Below are 22,961 nucleotides of genomic sequence, written 5' to 3'. Positions count from 1 at the left end.
TTTCAGGTACTCCATCTCCCTACTATTACATATGTAGTACTACTGGATGTTTTCCACAATTGCAATTTTCTGTTTTATAATGTCATGTTGCCACTTCAGCCTACAAGTTCAGAGTCAGAAAAAACATGATTAATGTGAAAAATCCCACCGGTGTCTTCAGGGGAAAATGAAGCAAGTAAAGTTTTTTACTATTCCCTATTTTCAGGCAAGGCAGAACTTCTTCTGAAAGCAATTTATTTTTCTACAAAGGGTGAAAGCATGAAAAAGATAGGCCTGAAGGAATGCAGTGATAATTTAAAACAAAAAAGTCTCAAAACTCCCAATGCTTTCTAACAGAGTAGAAAAAAGTTAAGTTTACTTAAAGTTGACATTTACATCATCTCTGTCAATTGCATAATGAGTCTGGAGCTGGATCTGAAGTCTACACAAAGCAAAAAATGACTCATCACCTTGGACAGAAACTGCATGACTGAAAAATGCTTTGAACCACCTTCTCCATTAGCCCTGTTTCTGCCAAGGCTTGCAAATAAGCAGATTCAGAGTTGCATTAACATAACTGAGACCGATGCTTAATGTTTAAAAATCACAGAATTGGAGCTTTCCTCATGAGTATGGAAATGTATCAATTAAATTAATTGTAGATCATATCTAATTCTTGTGTTAAAAGTACTTTAGGAAGCAATCTTATTAAATGTAACAAATTGCTGTAATTAGTTTTTAATAGCTCTGGCCACCTTGTGTGCTTTATTTTATACCCAAGACTGCAGAAATTACTCTTATTTCTGATAACTGGTCCTTAGGCAGCCTGAAGAGGAGCAAAACTCCAGAGCAGGAGGGAAAAGTACTTTGCAGAGTCTGAACAGGCTATTCACACACATTTGAGGAGCCACATGCTAACCAATTTATAGTATCTGTGTATCTATTATATCCAATAATATAGTAAAATAAAGTAAAATAATGTAACCATGGGTGATAGTAGAAGGTTGGGTCTGGCTCACAAATCAAAGGCTTCCCAGCCCTGCTTTACAGAAATGACACCGTGAACTTTGAAACCCATGTCTGTCTGCAATTGTTTTTACTGGGTTTTCAAGTAACTGCTAAGATCTCCATATTGAAAAGGGTTAAAAAATAGACGTATTTTGTCTTTGATATGTTAATACTACATCAATGGAGGTTTTAATAGTATGAAAGATACTGGAGAAACTGAATGGCCCTGGATACAAAAGTGAAACTCACACTCTTAGAGAGAGATTTTTGTCTTCTAGTAAGAGGATGTGAGTATGAAATAGCAAGCACAGCAGGACATTTAATGCAGTATGCACAACTAATTCTGGCAGATTTTTGAAAAGATGACATTTTGGATAAATGCCACAAGCCTCTTCAGGCCTAGCTCGCACTAATTTCCAATAAGAACCACAGTTCCTTGGTTGTGGTATGACGGCCCATCGTGGCTGCAGCAGGACCAGGTGAAGAAGTTACAGCTCCCAGTTCATTCCTAGCTCTTTGCAACCCATCCCCAGATCTGTCGGCCTAACAGCATGGGCTTTCATGCCTGAAACGAGTTCTGTCAAAATGACCCCTGTTGGGAAAAATTTACCACTGAAAAACATTCGAGCTGTCACATGACACTCGTCACTGACACAAATGGCCCACGAGAACCGACTGAGGGGAGCTACAGGTGAGGTTATGACAGCAGAACTGAGGCAGTGGTACCCTCCCTGTGTTGGGGCAGGGTCGAGAAGCTGGGACTGCTAGCAGCAGTGCAACCAGGACTGAGCACATGGCCGGGATGTTAGGCAACAGCCTTTGATCTGGTCTGTATAAGAGGCAAGAGGGGTCACTCTCGTCCTTGCCTTTAGCGAAGAACATTTCCAAACGTGCCTCTTTGGAGATTTTCCATGTATTTAGATGGTTGAAGCGGGACATACACAATCAAACTTTCAAAAATGCCTTAACAGCTACTACGCTCTGAAAAGCACTCCCACTAAGGTATCTCTAGGTTTAGATGCAAAATACTTATGGAAATTTGTCCTGTGGGACTTACACATATCTGAAAATACATTTCTAAAAGCCAAAAGGGACTACAGTGCCCAGCTGGCCTGACCTCCAGTATAGCTCAGGACAGAGAAGGTCACTGAGCCATTCCCAGTAATTTTAGTTTGCGTGAGATCATAGCTTTGTTTTTCGGTCTTGTGGACTGCTGGTGTGACCCGCAGTCTGAGGTTACAGTTTACTTATGAAAAACCATGGGACAGCAGAAGTGCAGGTCAAGCACTTCCATCCTAATCAGGTACGTGTACAAGACAACTAATTAGTCATTCTACGATGCAAACATGAGCAAATGTTGATAAACCCACCAGAAATTGTGTTGCTGATTCTGACAAAGATACTCTCAAAATCTGCAAAATCACTCCAGGAGGACTGGAACATGTGCATGAAACGGTTGACATAAAGATTCTCCATCCTAAAAATAAAACAAAACAAAACATTTCTGAAAAAAAAAAAATCTCCAATTCCTCAACTTCCTCAATACCCTTCCCCATTCTTTTTCACCCTTTTATATATCTATACACAATAAATTTTTCAATGGTGGAATGTGAGATTGGTTACCCTACAGAATTAAATTTGCTGGCTCTACCTTCACACACAAGCCTGAAAGGCATCTCAAGAGCCCAGTCCCTGCCACTGCATTTACTGAACTCCATTCTAGAGTTGTTCTCGGCAGCCTACAATGGCAGTGCTTTAAGACTTTATGTCACATAAAAACTACAGTCAGAAAACCTAGTGCTTCACACGCCGTCAATAGTTAACATCAGCTGAGAGTGCTAAGATCATTATTAGCACCAGTTCAGAAAGGGGTATGGTGACACAAAGAGACTGAGTGATTTGCACAAAGTCAGAACAAAACACAACCCAGAATCAGTCCAACCAGTATTCCTAAACAGAGAACAGCTCCTGTATCTGTGTGACCAAGGCCAGATTGCATCCCTACAGCACAAGGCCTGAGTTTGTGAGAGCCTTCTATTTACCTGAGCTGTTGGATAAACTTGACGCTCATCTCCAACCTCAGGAACCAAGTCACTTGGTTGCAGACATCACATGAATACAGGGGGCTGGGAGCCAGAAACATCTGATTTAAAGTGCTAATTCAGCAACATATTCCATGTACAACACAAGCACGTTCACCTCGTATGAGATGACAAGTCCTAAATTGTTACATAAATGCTAAACTGTTGTTATTACATATAAATCATTTATTTTGACTAGAAAGCAAATAATGAATTTGAAAAAGAAAGTTGGCTTTCCACTAACACTTCAAATGTGCAAAGAAAAGCACACACGTAGCACAAAAGTAAGCAGGCAGATAACGGGGTAAAGAAAGGTCACAGTGTTGCAGGAAATCCTCCCAAACAGAATTTGAGGGACAAAGAATCCCGGAGGGTGGATTTATAATCAGGAAACTCAGACTGAAGCACCTTAAAAAGAGCTGGATTAGAAGTGGCTAAAGAGGACCAAAAGCCTGGAAAAACAGCAAGTGGTAATCTGAAGGAGGGCTCTAGACCAGCATGACCATAACCCAGACAAAGGAGCTGCTTCTGCACTGAGCCCAGACGGGGTGCATGTAGAATGGACTGTTTCTGCTGCTGTAGGTGCCAGTCAAGGTTAAAAGGTGCCTGCAGGCATGTTAGGAAGTAAAACTCAGGCAACAGTCTAGCTTGGAATAGGAGATGACCTCTCCAGAGGTCTCTTCACACCTGACAGGGACACAGAAATGATTGTACGAGGATCAAAGGGAGGGTAACTACTGGGCAGGACTTTCTGGACAGGTACTAGGTGTCTGAATCATAGATGCACTTCAAGAGGAAGTATAACCATCACCAGAAGTTTAAATGATTTTAAACAACATAACTCAGTAGCTTGAAAGGAGTTGCTTGAGACTGTCTCATTTGAGAGTTTCCACTAAAGGTCCTGTAGAGCCTCTGCGCTCCTTCAGAACTGCTCTGAGATTAGGAAACACTAGACACATGAATGCGTAGGTTCTGCTCCTCTCCTGCCCAGGGTGCTCTTCCTACCTGGGGCTATTAGCCTGATCAAAGCCAGCAGGAGGCAAAGCACCTGGGATCTAGTCACAGTCCTGCCGTGGTTTGACCCACTGAATGCCACACATATATTCCATTCTCAGATGTTTCAAAGATTACTTCCTAAAGAAAGCAGTCTTTCACATTTCCTATCTTGGAACAAACTTCCAAAGGACTTAGGAAATAAAAACCTGTTTTCCCCAAGAAATCAAGTACTTCTCAGATGTCTCTGGCACATAGTAGAAACCAGAGCAAGGTAAAAATGGCAAGGACTTGCTTGTAGAACTTAATCTGCCCAAATGCAATACTGGTCCAAAATAACTACGGAAGCCTGAGTTTCCGACACAGAATCCAGGGTGAGGGTTTCCATTTGCTACATAGTGTAGGTCATTTCAGCACTGGAAACCTTCAGGATTATCCCCACCTACACATGATTAATCCTGGAAATTTACAGAATTATCCACTGCCAAAGATCCAACCTTGCAACAGCAGAAGGAATCTCTGAGACATCTCTCTCTCTCTCTAAGTTCAGTTTTGCATGTCCCGAGCAAAAGGGCTTTCCCCTCCTCTCTTCCGCTACTCCCTAAGTCTCTCATAACTCCCACAGCTCTCACATTTTTCCTTAAATGTGCTCCCTGCCCACTGCTACATCTTGCAACTCTACACCTGCCCTTGGATTTCCAAATGCACCTCCCTGTCCTCCTTCCTACTGCACTCAAACTGAAGGAAGACCCCATGCCTTCCCCCACGTATCCCCACTCCATTCATGCAGATAGTTGTCCCAAGCTCCCAAAGCACAACAGGGTAGCTAGATAAGGGCTATCAAACTCATTCTCCAAAACTTTTCATGGTTCACCCAGCCAAAAGCATAGGTCTAGATTTTCTGCCAAATATGCCAGGCAAGAAGCATTGCTGTTCCTTGGAAAAATCTCTTTTGTGTCATACCAGTTCTCCAGAATGGCTGGCTATCTGCAATAAAGTTTCAGGTTCCTACTTCATGGGGAGGTGACCTTATAGCCAGTGACAAAATTAGATGTTCCTGCACTCTGTTGAATTGTCTCCAAGTTTCACTTGGCTGCCACTCAGGATCTCTGACAATATGCTACAGACTGGCGGGATGGGATTGCTAGAAGGGGAATGTAGCCTCCAAATTGGTTATGTCTACTAACAGCAAACCGGTCATCTCTGGCTTTCAGATGCTGTTGTTCCTGCATCACTCAGATCTCCTAAATGATCTGGGAAACAGCTGTTTTGCACTGCCTAACACCATGCTAGAAGTAACAGCTCTTGGAAAACATAGGATTTTTAAAAGTTTGGAATACCTTGCCATTGCTAGGGTAACAAGAGAAGATCCCAATGACCTTGCATGGGGTTTGTATATTTTCACACCTCTCCTCTTCGTTTAAAGGAGTTATTCCTTGCCTTTTCTGAGCTAGACTGTTTCCTGAAGCTGGGCCAAGAGAAGAGCTGTACAGTGTTTGCTTTCTTCCCTTGCTTGGAACCTCTTCTTGGTTTTGCCACAGGTTTATTAACAACAGCACAACACAACAACTATGATAGGTTTTTCCCTTTTTCAGGATGGCCTCACTCCTGGCTCTCTTTCACAGTGAACAGATGGTACTTGTCCCACCTGATTGAATCTCAGCGCACTTCACAGATATGCATGGGGCAAAGAAGGTGAAATTATCAAATTTGATAATTTTATAAACTCAAATTGATAATTCAGCTTATCAGTTTGCATACAGAGGGAAGATAAACTAAGAATTAAAGACTGGGTGTGGTAATCCAGCCTGCGTTGTATTAAAGTCCTGACTACAGCTCAAGAATGATCTCTCCTGGCCTCATAAAAAAAATTACTTGCCTTTTAAACAACATGGTGTAAACTTCCACAGTTTTCTTGGCTTTTTTTTTTTTTTTTAATTTATTTTGCCAAAGAACTATTTCTGATGGCCATTATCAAGTTCATTATCTGCTGACTAAAAGGCCCCTGCAGGGCTAGATTCTAATACCTGTCTGTGGAAGAGGGACACCAGAGCCTAGGGTTTTCCAAGGACCTACAGTCAAGGCCTCACATTCTTTAAAACTTTTTAAAGCTTTAAGAATCTGCTGAATACTAAAGGGCTGCTTGAGGAATAAGGTATTTCATGACATGAGAAGGGACCTCAACTTCTGGCTCATATTAAAGATGAGAGATTCGGTTCTTTGGAAGTCTAAACATAGATATAAAGTTGAGGCAATACATGTGCCATTGGGTAAGCTTGGGGGCCAGGAAACATCTGTCTTTTGTACCATTAATCTAAGTCCTTGTATGACCCCACAGCCACTTCTCTGGTATAACAACTAGTATTGCCTTAAAAAGCTACAAGAGCACGTACTCTATGGCCTGTTCCATCATCCTCCTAACATTCTAGTTTGCATGAGATAGAAAGCTAGAGACCCCTGGTCTTCAAAGCTATTCAGCTGCCTTATTCCAATTGACTCTGAAAGATCTAGGTCCACCTGGCCATATGAGCTGCAGAAATACACCCATCACCCTGTTCACACCTGCTGGAGATTTATTCTGCTAAAAAAAAAGAAAAAAGATTTGCTGATGTTACAAAGCATCATTCCATTGTGAAAAACAGATCCTAGTGTGGGGGAGAGAGGAGGGAGGGAGAAATCTACAGCAGAGCTAACACAGCCAGAAAAAACGTGTTCTTTGAAGCTTCCAATTTTCCAAATTAGAAAACAAGCAGGTAGATTCTCTTGGAACAAGCCATGGGATTTGACCCTGTTGGTAGTGAAATTCAGCTGCATAAATGTAACGCCAAGAATGCTCTGACATGTAAGGTTTCAGTCACAGTCAGTTCCCCAGATGGACTCGGATAAGCAAGTATTCACTGTTACTAGAAGCTACAGGTTTCTCAGTATGGCTCCTGAACTTCCTAGTTCTTACCGACTTATGCTTGATGACACCTGATCACCCAAATAAGGGGAGAAACACCTTTCTAAAATATGAAAAGACCAGCATATTAACAGAATCACAGATGTAGAAATTGTGGATGATCTTGGACCAGTCTTGTCTCATCTCAGACTTTCCCACCACCTAATAGTATGGTGGAATGTCTGAGATAGCATGATGGGACCTGGGCATGTGAGACAGCTCAGAAGGGGACTCACAGGCCAGAGAGGTCCTATTTGCCTCATCAACTCTGTACTCTTTCGAAGAGCTCTGCAGGATTGATTATTCGGGCTCATCCAATGGCCAGGACTCCATTTTTTTCAATGACATGACACGTGCAAGCGGGTGGACAATGCCTTTGTTGTCCCAAGCAGATTACACTCAGAGGTGGTTAACTGATGAGCTGCTCAGAACAGCTTTGCTTCAGCACGGTCTCAAGGGTGCATTGATACCATCTTCTTTTGGTATGTGACTGAAAGGCTTAATTATCGCAGTCAGGGGAGAGTGGTATCTCTAGGGGGCGACTCTGAGAACTAAGCCAAAACCTAAGGCATCAGGTGCCCGTACTCCTTCCTCCTATGCTTTTCACCAGTGCCTCCTCCATCGGTCTACAGCCAAACCAGTGTCTAATGAGAATGCAGAGGCTCAGTCAGTTCCCAGTGTGAAAAGCTTAAAATACTGATATTTAAAAAAAAAAAAAAAAAAAATTCCCTTCTATTCTTTCCTACTTTGATTGACTGCAGATCCAGCTGGGAGAAAAGAATCCAATTTTGAGATTTCAGTGAAACCTAAAAGGTGATCAGATCCTTACCCTGCCGCGAAAGAGATTTTTCAAAACTCCTAATGTTCCACAAACACTTACGCTTTAGAGTAGTTCAGAATGAAGTCAATGCCTTTCTCATTGTCAAACTGGATGTCACGAGGCAGATCACTGTGAGAATGGGCATCGATGCTCAGGGGAAAGCCTGGATGCCACTCCTTCCAGCTGGGTAAACAAGAGAGGTTGCATTAGTCATGTAAGCTTATCAGCATGACAGCTGTGTCATTCCTTTACCTACACTGCTTCTGTGACTCAACTCTATAAAGTAAATTTGGGGCAGACACATTTGGGCCAAAAATAGTGACTTGTACCACATCAGTACCTACCACTACCCTACAGAATCCTGAAGTACAATGGAAGACATCTCCTTGGCCACCTACCTTCACAAAACTTGGAGTATCTGTGATATTTCCAAACACTTGTCACATTTGGTTGAAATTGGCAGTAGCTTCAAATGTATTGGGAGGGAACAGAGAGACAGACGGCTGCCAATGCACGCTCATTCTTGGGGCTACATTTTTGCAGAACTGAGATACAGCAGCTAGAAGTACTCAGACATGTATTTAGGTTCCTCCAAAAGGCAACTCTCTGGGAGACACAGATAGTCTTGATTCAGCTCCTCAGAAGAGCCTTACCTCCTAATGGTCATGGCACACATTCTCTGCCATGTATGTTCTTGCACTGTGCCCCATTTTCACTTCAAAACAAAAGAAGGTGATTTGTAAAGAATACTGTTTCCAAGGTATTTCCAAATTGCCTGCCACACACAGACTGCATTGTGTGTTATCAGTTTTGTATCTGAATTGCAAATTGCTCTTTCCCTGGAATTACAAATGGTTTTGCCTTCCTTTTTGCATACATAAATAAAATTTTGTGCCACGCCTCTTTTTTAATTATATTTTCCTCTGCTCTATTTCCCATACTTTTTAAGCAAGATCCTTTCTTAGTCAAATTATATCAACAACACATACACCAAGCCTCAATCCATCAGTTCTGAATGGACCCTCTGTCCTTCTGATCCTTACTGTCATGATAAGGAGATGCAAGTGCAAGAAACTTTTGTCATTTTAACAGAGAGTATGTCTCTAGGAAAAGGAAATGTCTAATGCCTTCTGGAGTTACCCATTGATAAAAGATAGCATTTTCACATTGTTACCTTGATTAGGAAAAAATGCTTATGACAGTATAAAGGTGCATATCACAACTGTGTTCTGATAGCACGTTCCAGTCCACTCAAACAGGGCCAGGTCTTCCACTGCACCCCGGTGCAGGAAACAACTAAAACTAGCTTGCTGCAGCAGCCAAAAAGCTCCAGTAAGAGCTGACATGTTCAGATCATGTTCCAAAACTGGAGTACTGCTTGTAAAAGGCAAATGAAATCTGCCTTCAAATCTTCCTTGAAAGCCCAACTGTGCGCCAGACGACCCACACAGAGACTGTGCCACTGAATTCCCACTTAAGCCTTCCAGATAAGCTTATCTGGGATTCAAGTATCTCGTAATGCCACTTGCATCAGGATGATCATCACTTACAGTGAATTCCATCTAAGTAAAAAACCACATATGGCCAGCATGGTGACTTATGCTTTCTCTTATCCAGCAGTCCAGTAAGTAGAGCAATATGATAATCTGAACATACTCTGCCAAACTCTGACCTGATGAGAACAGGCTCTGGACCTGCTGAGGAGCTATGGGAAACTCACCGGTACATTTTTTGACGGGTCTCGAGCTCTTTGCGTCTGTGCTGCTTGAGAATCTGGGTCTTGTCATCCTGGGGGAGCTTTGCTGTGAAACAGATGAAAGAGACAGGGTTATGAGGTTCCTCTACCTATCACTGCCCAGGTCTTGAGAAGGAGACCAAAGTTTCCAAACCTTCAAACTTGTAATCTATACCTTTACAAAGTTTCTGTGGGAAATGCTTACATGATCCAATTAGCAACTCAAGTAAAAACATACGTCCCTAGAGAATCTGTGGAAGGAGATAAGCTCCTAACTTGGTGCCTTGAAGGCGCAATTAGCTCAAGCTAGGAACATCTGTCTCAACTGTATATAAAATCTGGATTCCTAGCATAGGCACTTGCTGTACATATCCAGTGTTAAATGGTCTGAATAGGGTCATGGGAATTAATTTTACATTTCAGTATCTAAGGAAATTTTCATCAATAAGAGAAATCACAACATTGTTCCAGCTAATCTTTTCTGCTAAAGCACATCTCCAGGAAACATCTCCTACTCTCTCTCCCTCAGCTGTGCTCTCCTCTGTCAGCTTGGAGCAATAATCATATTTTCTTATCATGAGAGCAGAAAGGAAAACCAGTGAGGCTTCATTTCCAGATAGCTTACTCTTCTGACCATGTATTCACTATACTGTTAAATACCACAGAGATTTCCTTAGTGATCAAAGAAGGGGCAAGGTACATGACTCACTTTACATAAATAAATGGGAAGGCAGATAAAGCCAGCAGGAGTTCAATGGAAATAGCTGTCTGGGGTTTGGAATTGGAAATATCACAGGTAACACAACTGATAACATACATGGCTAACGGTTTCCAGCTGGTTGTGTTCAAGTAACCAATAGCATTTCACTTGCTTTTGTCTTTTACCTCACCATAAAAAAGCCACACAAAGAAAGCTACACAAAGCTGCTTTCCATGGAAGTGTTACAGTTTTTATAAATCAAATTATGAAAAATGGGAAGTCCCTCTGAAGATCAAAAATGAACTGACACATAGTTGTGATTATAGGACAAAAGGCTTCAAATGTCAAATTCCTCAGCCAGGACCACCCAAAAACAAAATGGAAAGATAAACATTTATTTCCTACCACCTCATATATTGTTTCAGCTGTTTTCAGGCACTCATGCTGCAGACCACTACAGCAGCCAAGCCTGCCCAAGGAAGCACAGAGGGGAAAAAGCAAACATCAGTGACAAATGTCTGCCCCAGCCCTGATCACAGCAAGCAGGTAGTCAGAGACAGTTAAAACACAAGTTTCAGGTCCAACAGGCCACTGTGAACAGAGGACAGAAGTGTCGTAACACTTTTTTCAGTTGGTTACCACTAGCTGCAGCAGTCATATCCATCTCACCCTGCCTTCTCCTGGACTTGACAGCATGCAAAGAGAAGGGGTGAAAAGTGAAGCTGCTGTTTCAAGTCAGTCCTTGCACCTGCTGAGCGGCCTACTTTGGGATTTTATTTCACTCTCAAGAAAACAAGACAATTTACAGGCAATTAATCATGGGTCACTTAGGGGCTTAGTATGAAACAAAGATGGGACACTAATTCTAATTAGATCAAAAGGGCTTCCAGCAATGGAGATGTGGAGCAGACAAAAATTTGGCATTGGGGTCAGCCTTCAAATTCAAGACCAGTGTAACAAGCCAGCATAAGGAGTCCTCCTTGCATGTGCTTCCCAAAATATCCAACTCAACTGCCAGTGCCCAGCCAAACAAACTGCTCAGAAAGCAGTCCTAGTCAGCAGGGGAAGCACATTTCTTAGGATGCAGAAGGGGACTAGCAGTGGGTCTCCATGTGAGAGAGAAGATTGGGAGGTACATGGGGAAAGGGCAAGGAGAGGTGGAAGAATTCTGGATGTTCCGCAGGAAAACAGGTTTCTTACAGCTCTCACCTCTTCCATCTCGAAGGACAACCTCTTTTTCATCTGTAATCCAACGGTAACATGGGAACTCCAAATAGTCACCCAGTGGTGTTTTTACAGTGATATACTTAAGGTACCAATCATCCTGGTACCAATATTTTCGTTTCTCAATTTTTATTAGCTGAATTTCTCCAAGGTCTTCTTCCACAGTCACATCATAGGAGTCAACCTACAGAGCAGAATACAGTCAATGATTCACTGCACATGCAGGAAGCACAACCAGCACTGCACAAGCATACCTGGCATTTCCTGATATGGCATGGGTACAACAGAACTTTCCAGCTTCTTGTGGGTGAGAAAAGGAAGACCTATTATTGGACTGCAATGCAACAGAAAGATGAAGAAATGAACAAACAAGAACATGCAAAACACTCCAGAAATGGAGAAACACTTTTGTATGCAACCTAAAAATGATATTGCTCCTTGAAATGTTTGCAAGTCTGAGAAAAAGGTGCAGACCATGAAATTATTTACTGCTCTCCTAGAAATAGCTGAAAGAGGTATTGCTAGGGCACATCTATTCATGCAACAGGAATGGAAAGATAATCGTGAGATTAACACATTGGACTAGGAATCTAAAGACCTGTGTGTATTAGTCATATGTGCTTGAGACTAAGGACAGTATCCACATCACCTAAATCCGCTTTGTCTCATGCTTCCTGTGGCTGGTCTTCTTCAGTTCTCCATTTTGAAAATGAAGACAATGGTACATTTTATGTTTATACTGCCCAGATTTATGTTTGTACGGCTCAGATGTACACAGGAATTTAAGTAGCTAACTGAAAACAAGGTTCACGAGAACCCCACCTAGCTCTGGAGGCACTTCATTCTTTCACAGAAAACAAGCCAGCCTGTGGAAATGTGGTTTAGCTCCTTCCTCAGTTTGGAGTTAACTCAAAGGTTTGACTCCTGATCCTTCAGGAGTGCCCTCATCAGTGGCCTACAGGGACAGGCCCCTGAAACCTTGAGTTATTGGCCATGCAATGCTCCAGATTGGAAGCAGACCAGTCCTGGTGCTGCCCCTACACCAAGCTTTGCTGAGGTGCAAGGGCTGCAGCTCTGAACCTGGTCAGGCTGAGGAAGCGACTGAATACCACGCTTTCCTTTCTTGATGACTGCTCCAGCAGTGCTACAAAAGAAGTAGCAGTAAATGTTTTCTTCCCCTTCTGTTTGAATTACAATGGCTTCGACTACGAAACTCAGCATTTCTTCCATGTGGTAGGCCTGTTCTCAGCCCATATGTGTGACTTGGCCTCTCAGGGCTTCACCATTAGATGGCTTGAAATGGATGTGGGGCCACTTGGCCTGTGAGGATGAGTGTATCTGTGAACACATGTAATAGCAAACCTGAGCTGCTAAGTGCTCTGGCTACTGAGGTGTGACGAGTGGCCACACTGAAGGCCACAGAGAACTAGTCACCTAGACACAAGATGACTTTGGCCACCAACGACAGGCACCAGTTCACTGTGTAAATTTCCCTCCCACAACACTGCTTTCACTGCTGCAGCTACATGGCCAGGCCTTGGGAGAAGGCCAGTTATGGACATGGTGCTCCCCTCAGCACTTCTTGCCCATGCTAAGCACCCCCACACACACACTCGGCACAATGGCTGTTATGAATGCTGACTTAAATGCCTTGCTAAATTGCCTAACAGATTTAGGACAGTGAACACTTATCGCAGAGATGGGTACTTCAGCTCCCTCATGGGGCTAACTTCTCAGGGATGCAGGCAGTCTCTTACTGCATGTGGGGACAGCACCCAGCAAATGACAGTTCTGGTGGCACTTGCACTATTAGGCAGTACCAGCATAGGAAGAAATGAGTAACCATTTCAAATATGACCAGTAAGACACCACATGGTGCTAGGCAATTCAGGAGAATAGGAACTGACTTGCTTTCCAAGATTCTAAATAGCTCAGAGCAAACAGGAGTAGCAAAGTGCTCATTGTAACAAAGCTGAATTGGCTATGGCAACCATGGGAGCACCAGCCAAAGCCTGCTCTGCTCAGATGATCCTGCTAAGCTTCATGTGGTTACAAGTAGAGACTTCATTCTCTTGTGGATTTTCTCAACACAGTCAACAATCTCAGAAACCAACCAGCTGCTGATATCAAAAGGATGAGGTACTACTGCATCAACATGCTACAGTGCCTGTAGAGACTCACCTGCCTGCGTGAGCTTTGTCACTTGGCTCCTGACCTAGACACCACACTCTGCTTGTTCTTTTCAGGAGCACTTTCTTAGCCTTCCCAAGGCATTTGATATATGTCCAGTTACTGTCTTACTTGCTAGGGAAAGGCTAACTCACATAAGGACCAAAACTGAGAAGTGAAGAAAGACTAAATTCCAGACAGGAGAAAGGAGAAAAAAAAAGTAACTTTTAAATGCCTCCACATGGCAGTTATTACTTCAACTGTTACAAAAGAAAGATTCACAGCAACTTGCACCCACGATTGGAAGAATACACATAAGAAGGATCCCTTGGCATCCCTTCCTCTCCCATTTTAACCCAAGTTTCCCACATTATTGATGCAAAGTACCCTTTTGTGTGAGCTATCCATGAATTACCAGCTGTGATGATCATTTTGAGATGAAGACATCTAGCTGTCCACCAAAGTTTGGGATGACAGACCTCAGTTCTCTCGTAACCCATTACATAAAAATACCAGCTTTCATAAAGTTTGTCACACCTAATTGACTCATAGAAGCCAGAGAAATATAGAAAACCCTTTAGGCTTTGAAGTCCATCCTGCAGACAATGAAACATGGTCCTTGCCTGTCTTTCCCCAAAGATGTTCTTCAACCAACTTTGAAACTGTCAGGCCATGATTGCTACGCTGCAACTCATATGAGGCTGTTTCATACTAATAAGGATACTGGAATTTCTTCTAATATGCAGCCTAATTTAATTTTAGACTTAAATATTTTAAATGGGCATGGACGGTGCTTATTTCGATTTGCTGAGACTTAACAGACTAATCTTAGTCTGAGCTCTATTCTCCCCATGCCTATTAAAGCAAAAGACACTGAAATGTTTCTTTTAAAAAGGTAGCCCATCATGTCCTAAATAAAAATGTGCAATGTTTATGTCAATAGCACACCCATCCACACCAGGTTGTAACAAAATGCTTCACAAATAGCATGGTGGTCCTTGGCAAGCTTGGGATGACAGCATCTGTCTGCTAGGATGTGAGCTGAGAGATGAAAATCACAGAGCTGAGATTTCAACCAACATATTAAAATGATGCTTGTCACTTTTCCTTGCATCTCCATAGCAGAGAAGAAATAGTTCTTTCTGCAGAGCCAATAAATATACTAATTTGACCAGCCAGGTTAGCTCAGTTGGTTAGAACATGGTGCTAATAACGCCAAGTTCACAGGTTCAATCCCTGCTTACTGCAGGGGGGGTTGGGCTCAATGATCTCTCAAGGTCCCTTCCAACCCAAAGCATTCTATGATTCTAATTTCAAACATTTTTTCAAAGTTCATGTTGCTGATTCTTCAACCCCTCCATCTGCCCCCCCCCGCCCTCCACCATCCCAGAACAGCTAAAAGGGTAATGTGTAAAGGTAAATTCATTCCCTTGATGATTCATGATTTTGAAACAGCTGTGGTGACTGAAAAATGTTGAGTGGCTTTTCTTGGAAATCACATTAATAGTGCCGTGAGCCACAACTATGACAGTCAGCGACTGTAGGACATACCCCTATGCCCCTGGCTAAGTGAATGGAGATTTCTCCCTCCCACAATGCTGGTTTCAACCACCACCCTGATCTTTGCCTACCACCCCACGTCCAATATTCTCGGCTTCACTCTTGTCAGTCGGCACAAAGAATTCTGGATGATGGCTAGAAAACGTAGATAACATGTTCAGATTGTTTCCCATTCTTCAAATCTTCTTTCCAGAAACAGGCAGCACTTGAACTGTTTCTATTTTGTATTCATTTCCCTGCAACTCCTGGTTTTCTCAATAAAACCAGTGTCAATATTACCAGGCTCGGGTTTTGCACTGAGTCAGTACTTCTGCAATTTCCTGTGTCTTTTCAGGACCAGATGGGCACTTTGCAGAAGAGTCCCTCGTCACAGACTGTCATACCATGTATCTCAAACCCAGCCACTTCCTGCTTGTGCACCTCTTTATGCAATTACAACACAAAATGAACTCTCCCTTTCAATTTTACCGTCATCTTGTTGCATTTGGCAGTCAGAAGCTGGAAGTAGCCACCTTGCAGAGACACAGTCCAAACCAATCAACAAACCTATGTGAATTATTACGCATTTATGTTCATCGCTATAAAGGGAATTTAAACATGTAAAGACTAATGCAATAACCTACAGAAGCAAACGGTAAAACTGCATCTGGATCAGATTTGCTTTGTATTCAGCTACTTTGGGACTTTTATGCCCCATCTTCTCACTCATTTCCAGTTCCAGAGCTAGCTGTGTATAGAGGAAAAACAAGGTGACTAAAGACACTGTCTGGATAAGGGAAACATACTGCACTATTTTTAGCTCAAGTCCTCACAAAAACCTGTTGCTGTCAAGTGATTAGTATGGCACAGAAAGTCTGAAATTAGCCTTATTTTCTCATCGACTCCTTGTTGCCCAAGATACCTGACTATCCTTTTTTTAATTCATCTCCTTTAAAGTTTCAGCTAACAATCTCCTTTTTAAAAAATCCTTATTTACATGTATAAGAACTATAGAAATATATAATATCATACCTACATATATATACACATCTAAGATTTAAATTAAAGAGCAATACAAATCCGATCCAAAGAGTTGACAGAAATGTCACATTGACAGCCAATCTTTGGAAGAAACTCATTCCTCTGGTAACAATCTCTTTGCTAATATTACAAGAGCCCTAAAATAGTTGCACAAATCACTGTTGTTGTAATGCAAAAAGGACATTCAATTAGCCTAAATATTCCTGAAGGTTTTTAATGTTTTTATGACCATCACAGTTCCCATTTTAATGACACTTCTGAAAGTGAGGGTTCCCTCCTGATGTCTCACCCAGCTTTCACTGCCTTTAAGCTGGCAACACCATGGGCTCACCTGAGATGACAATTTTGGTAATACAGTAAAGGTGTGTCAGGTTACAAAGATGGTACAAGGTCCAGGTAAGAACTGGCAGTTGGTTGCTCAAGGTTTCTATGGCATTTATTGTACAGGGTCTCCTGGTAAACACATGGCATCCCTGGTGACCGCATGGTGAGCCAGAGGTGCTAGTTTTCACACAGTTCGAGTTCAGAGTGAGAGAACAGAATTAATGAAGACTATTGGACTGCCCAAACTCCTGTAGCATCGTGTTCAAACAATTTAATCTCACACAAAACCTAAGCTCCTTCTTTTTGAGGAGACACTCCTACTGACTAGACTAATATTGCAAAAAGAACGACACAGACAACCCCTCTTTCTACAAGCACAAAGCTCTAAGCGGAAAGAACTGTACTTCCCTTCTGGAAATACTTGTGAATGCATTTCTTTCAACAAAAGCAAAAAGCAGATGAAGGGGTAACAGGAAGAAAATGGAGCGACACTGTAACGCTTGCTTTGAAATCACTCAGCACCAACAGGAACTTACTCAAAAGATGCTGAGTAAAGAAAAGCAGCTATGGCTTTCTACACCGCTTGTGTCCAGTACTTGGAGTAAGTCAGACAAGAACTACAACTGAGCTACCATTGTGCAAATGCCTTCAGGTTTTTCCACATCCCTTTCCCTCTATCAACATTTGGCATGCAAATCTCCTTCTCAGAACTGGCCCAAGCCCCCATTCCCCATACCTAGTAACACGCACAATTTGCATTAATTCAAATAAAGACATTACCAGGATAAGGGAACTACTGAGCCTGGCACAACATTTAGAAAAGAAAGTGGAAACCAGACAAAGCCTTACAAGATAATACTGTAAAATTCTGATCACCCACTGAAAAAGTGCATTTTTTTGCAAATGTGTTCACAATTTAACTGCTTTGCAGAATATTATAGAGATGCTATTGAAAGAAACACTGAAGGCAGAACTGTGAAACCAGTTGCTACATTTTACAAACCAACCAACCTGAAAGTCTTTTGGCCTGCTTCAGTTTTATTTTTTGGTTCCATATTGGTATTTTTCTTTTTTTTCCTTCTTTCTTTGCACAACGTATTAATAAGACTCACAGTGTTTTGGGCACAACGTTACCTGAACAGGTACCCTGAGAAACACGCTGCACTCCCCTAGAAAACATCCTTAACAACAAAACTTAGCACATTGTACTGCAAGCGTCCAATGAACCAGACACTTTATGGAACACAGAGTTATTCTCATTCTCCACAATAAATACATGCTGAAAAAAATGCACATAACAACTAACCGAAATAAGTAATTTGGGTAGGAGAAAAAGTCCTCTTCTGGATTTAGTCAAGAATTTTTGCACTTGGAAACAAGTTTGACAAAAAACCAATCCCTGCCACAGAAAGCTTACTTAGCTAACAATGCATATAAAATGCTAGGACCCAGGTGAAGACTTTTAAATGCGCCTAAAAGCTACCTTCCTGAGGAGACGTAAGGACTTGCTTAGGTGCACACATCCTCTGCTGTAGTGCTACTAACACCCACAAACCTCATTCACTGCTTCCTCACGCAGCGGGGTCAATGCTCACAGCTACCTCTGCTCCTGCTGGACCTGGTCCCACAGCAGTTCAAGAGCTGCCGCTTAGCATATACTTAATGCTCACATCATGGCATTTTCTCCCTGTGATGGGATCCAATCCAATTGCATGTTCAGAGTACTACCAGGCTCTCCATCACAGCCATCTCTCAACGACAGTGAAACCCTCTTTTGTAGCCCAGGTATAAGAGCAAACTGCCTGTTGCTGGAGACCCTGGTGCTTATCTCCTCGTCCCAGCAGGGCCCACCCCTCCTGGGGGAGCACCCTAACCCTAAGTTTGCAGGACAGTCTGAGGTCTTCTTCAATCTCTCTTGCTAATGTTGTTAAGCTTCATTTAAAATATGTGACTGTTCACTGGCTAAGAGAGAAAGAATGACTGGATGTCCATTTGGGAGATTCAGGTAACAAGGTTCTAAGCTAATGAATGTTTAATCATGAAGAAAAGTAACTTCAACAGCAGTGGCTGGTAAGTCCCCACACCTGAATTTGCTAGAGCATCTCCTCAGAACATTGGCTGTAAGTATCCGGGGACCATATCTACACATGCCATCAACATTTATTCAAAATGCTGCCTTCTGTTAACCATATCTGAGATGTCTAACACAGAAGAGACCGGATACCTAACTTAGGCTGTGAAACCCATGATTAAAGAAACACACCTAAAGGCAAAGGAGCACCGTGACAGTCTCAATTGTGTATGCAGCAGTAGGTCTCATTTCCAAAACGATTTATGAGGACTTCATTAAAACTTTCAAAGTTGCTTAACTCTCATCAGACCTTTCGGAAATTGTGAGTGAGATTTCCAAATAAAATACACATTTTGGGAGGGGGAAAAAATGCCCTGAGTCTATTATTTTCACAGCAGACAATAAGCAGATAAATAAATGCCATTCTAAACCAGTGCTCAGAGTAGAAGCGATTACAGACAGATAGCCAGGATACTGTGCTAAGACTACGGAGAGGACAGGGCACGATACATGGCAGAAATCAAGGTTACAACGAACAGCACAGCTGATAGCCCAGTCCTAACTTCATTCTCACGCTTGCACGTCCATGCTGTTTTCCAGCTTTCACTGAAGTTGCCCTACACATTTCCATTGGCATCGTAATTCCCACTAGAAGCTCTTAGCTCTTTGTTTAATTCCTTGGAGATATCAGGGCTCTGACTACTGGTAAATACTGACGCTAAACATCACCTCTCAACACGAAGCACACAAATTTTTTAGTATTTGTAAGGAAAATACGAGGAAACCTGAGAGCCCGTTGTAAGCCAGACCCAAAGGGTCTGCCTGACGGCAGCCTGGGCTAGCCCCCAGCGCAGGGATGGGAACCGTGGGCGCCCGGGGACGGCAGCAGCACCTCGGGCCCGGCGTCGGCTCCGGGGCACCGGCACACGGGGACGAGAGCCCGAAGCGGCGCGGCCCCGCCGCGGTCCCCCGGGGCTCCGGGCCAGCGAGCCGGCCCGGAGCCGCTGCAGCCTCCACCGCCCCGGGCGGAGCCCCGGGCGCCGCGAAGGGCGATGCGCGACGGCGCGTACGGGGGGCAGCCCCTCGGCCTCCGCCGGGGCGGGGCCGCCCGCCGCGGGCACCCCCCGCCCGGCCGGACTCACCGCGCCGCGCTCGAAGTCGTTGTAGAAGGGTTTGTCCAGGAGGTGCCTCTCGCTGCAGCCCTCCGTGCCCTCCAGGCTCAGGTACACGTAGTCGTCGGTGCCCGCGAACCGCTGGCTGCCCGTGGCCACCGTGACCGTGTAGGAAGGCATGGTCCCACCGGCGCGGCTCTGCACGGCCCCACCGACCCGGCCCGACCGGCCGCTATACCGAGCCGCGCTCCTGCCCTAGCCCGGACCCCGCTCAGCACCGCCTCCGACCCTGCCCCAGCGCCCGGCACACCCACCCCGCTACCCTGCCCACCCCCGCCCAGCCCTCCCCGACAGCCCCAGGCAGCCTGTGCCACGCAGCTCCCGCGCCCCGCACTGCGCCGTGTCCCGGCACAGCTACCCCGCCCTGCACCCCTGTCCCGGCACAGCTACCCTGCACTGCACCCCTGTCCTGGCACAGCTACCCTGCACTGCACTGCACTGCACCCCTGTCCCAGCACAGCTACCCTGCACTGCACCCCTGTCCCGGCACAGCTACCCTGCACTGCACCCCTGTGCTGGCACAGCTATCCTGCACTGCACCCCTGTCCCGGCACAGCTATCCTGCACTGCACCCCTGTCCCAGCACAGCTACCCTGCACTGCACTGCACTGCACCCCTGTCCCAGCACAACTACCCTGCCCTGCACCCCTGTCCCAGCACAGCTACCCTGCCCTGCACCCCTGTCCCAGCACAGCTACCCTGCACTGCACCCCTGTCCCAGCACAGCTACCCCACCCTGCACCCCTGTCCCGGCACAGCTACCCTGCACTGCACCCCTGTCCCAGCACAGCTACCCTGCACTGAGCCCCTGTCCACATACAGCTACACCCTCACAATGCACCTGCCCTCCCACTCTGCACCAGCTCCACACCAGCGCGCTTTACAAAGCTCTGCGCACAGCACTTTCCTCTCGATATCCTTCCACTGTTGCACAATCCAACACCGCTCAGAGCTCTCGGCACGCAGCACGCTGCTTTGCAGAGCAGTCTGCTGCTGCCAGGCACAGCTGTGCACAGCCCTGCAGAGCTCACCCTCACACAGCTCCGTGTGCCTCACCACCTCTACACTTACAGGATTTCAGCCACGCACCCTCAAACTGCTCTGCACTCCAAAACCTCACCTCCTAATCACCCCAGTTTGCAGGCGTACACACTCTTACACACTGTCCAAACCTTACACGTGTACCACTCAACACGCTACCACAATCTGCCCCCATGTGTACACTGTATATATCCTATTCTTTTTGTTGTCCAGAGTTACTCTATACTCGCACCATACGGCACCTTCATTAGTGTCGTGGTTTAGCCCCAGCCAGCAACTCAGCACCACGCAGCCGCTCGCTCACTCCCCCTGCCCCGATGGGATGGGGGAGAGAATCAGAAGAGTGAGAGTAAGAAAAACTCCTGGGTTGAAATAAGAACAGTTTAATAATTGAAATAAAGTAAAATAGTAGTAGTAGTAGTAATAATAACAATATAATAATAATAGTAACAATAATATAGAAAGGAAGTGATGCACAATGCAATTGCTCACCATGCGCTGACCGATGCCCAGCCAGTCCCCGAGCAGCGATCGCTGCCCCCCAGCCAACTCCCTCCAGTTTATATACTGAGCATGACGTCATATGGTATGGAATAGCCCTTTGGCCAGTTTGGATCAACTATTCTGGCTGTGCCCCCTCCCAGCTTCTTGTGCACCTGGCAGAACACAGGAAGCTGAAAAGTCCTTGACTAGCATAAGCAGGACTTAGCAACAACTAAAACATCAGCATGTTATTAACATGGTTCTCATACTAAACCCAAAACACTATGCCAGCTACTAGGAAGAAAATTAACTCTATCCCAGCCAAAACCAGGACAATTAGATACACCAAATCTGCAAATCCGTATACAACTCACCCTTTTCTCAGGTCTAGACTCCCATATGCACTATTGCTGGCATGCTTTATTCCCTGCATTCCTTCTAAACTTCTCAAACACCCTGTTGTCTTTGCACAACCATGTGTAACACTAACTGCCAGCATATCTTCACATCAGAGCTGTACATATGCAACCAACGCCCTATTTCCACAAAGTGGTCTAAAAATCTCACAATTTCACAGTCCCCACCCTGAGTATACCAACCACCAAATACCTGCTATCTTTAAGAGGCTATCATTAAGACAACAGAAGAGCTGGCTGTCCTTCTTCCACAGTCCAACCTTCCCCAGAGAAAATAACCCCACAAGCAGTGCCACTGCACGCTTGGCACTTAGGCACCAACTAACCAACTAACGCTATTCTCCTGCGTTTTCATCAGGCAACCAAATACCACATGCTGTTACCTCACTGATGATCTTCCTTCACGCTGCTGCCAGTGGCAGCTGCACAATACTGTGCTGGAAGGAGCTAGGTTGGGGCTTTTGCAGATCGCAGTGTCCTTTTGCCGTTGCTCTGTGATCAGACCGAGCTCCTCATTTCCTCGCCATCGGGCAGTTTGCCTGGCTGGTCTCTGTGCTCTTGTGAATTTCTAGTGACAGGTACACAGAGCAAGCTAAACTAAAACCACCTCAGAAGTGCTTTACTCATGGTACACTTGCACCTCAGGTGCTGTGCTCGTATCACCTCATATACTAATCCAATCATGCTTTGGTAGCGCTTTCAGTCTGAGGCACTCGCTACCCATAGTCTGTCTCCTCACATGTGAAGCTGGGTGGGTTTTATCAGCCACCGACCTCCAAATACAGAGGAAGACAGCAATTAAAGTCAATAGTTCGAAGTTATTGCTAGCTCTTCCTGCTTCTGTTCTGGCAAGCCCAGTTGCAAAGTGCCACATGCCTCACTCCAGCATGGCTGCTGCATCTTGGACTGCTGGGCAACACTGCAAGATATGCTTACGGAGTCCCTGCTTCAGCTTCTAAAATTGCAGCTACCCAAGATGTGTTGTGGCCTGTCTTTCTTAAGCAATGTGGCCAGTAGTGGCCACACAGTAACGGGGACAGCCTGCGATGCCCTCGAAGGGTTCCTGTTCTGCTTTCACAGAAGGGTGATGCTGCTGGGCTACACTCACCCAGACAAGTCAGGGAAGGTCTCTCACATCTCTTCCGTACAAGGAGAGACTCAACCATTTGCTATATTGTGACTCAGATTTCAAGGCTCTCCCACATTCAGGGTATGTATTTACAT

General features: G+C 44.5%; 1 protein-coding gene across 4 annotated transcripts in view; it reads right to left on the bottom strand.

Moving 5' to 3' along the window:
• ALOX5 (arachidonate 5-lipoxygenase) overlaps positions 1-19,917 on the bottom strand; it is a 37,871-nt gene extending 17,954 nt beyond the window's left edge. For all 4 annotated transcript variants that reach the window (XM_075717528.1, XM_075717531.1, XM_075717529.1 and 1 more), the window contains exons 1-5: positions 19,768-19,917; positions 11,467-11,665; positions 9,543-9,624; positions 7,883-8,005; positions 2,358-2,464 (exon numbers count right to left, since the gene is read on the bottom strand). In XM_075717528.1, coding sequence (XP_075573643.1) covers positions 2,358-2,464; positions 7,883-8,005; positions 9,543-9,624; positions 11,467-11,665; positions 19,768-19,917 — 661 coding nt within the window. The remainder of the gene's footprint in view (positions 1-2,357; positions 2,465-7,882; positions 8,006-9,542; positions 9,625-11,466; positions 11,666-19,767) is intronic.
• Between the last annotated feature and the right edge of the window lie 3,044 nt (positions 19,918-22,961).

Source organism: Pelecanus crispus, chromosome 10 (genome assembly GCF_030463565.1).
Source record: "Pelecanus crispus isolate bPelCri1 chromosome 10, bPelCri1.pri, whole genome shotgun sequence".
Classification (NCBI taxonomy): Eukaryota; Metazoa; Chordata; class Aves; order Pelecaniformes; family Pelecanidae; genus Pelecanus; species Pelecanus crispus.
The sequence above is the reverse complement of the archived record's forward strand: the minus strand, read 5'-3'. Positions and strand labels throughout refer to the sequence as shown.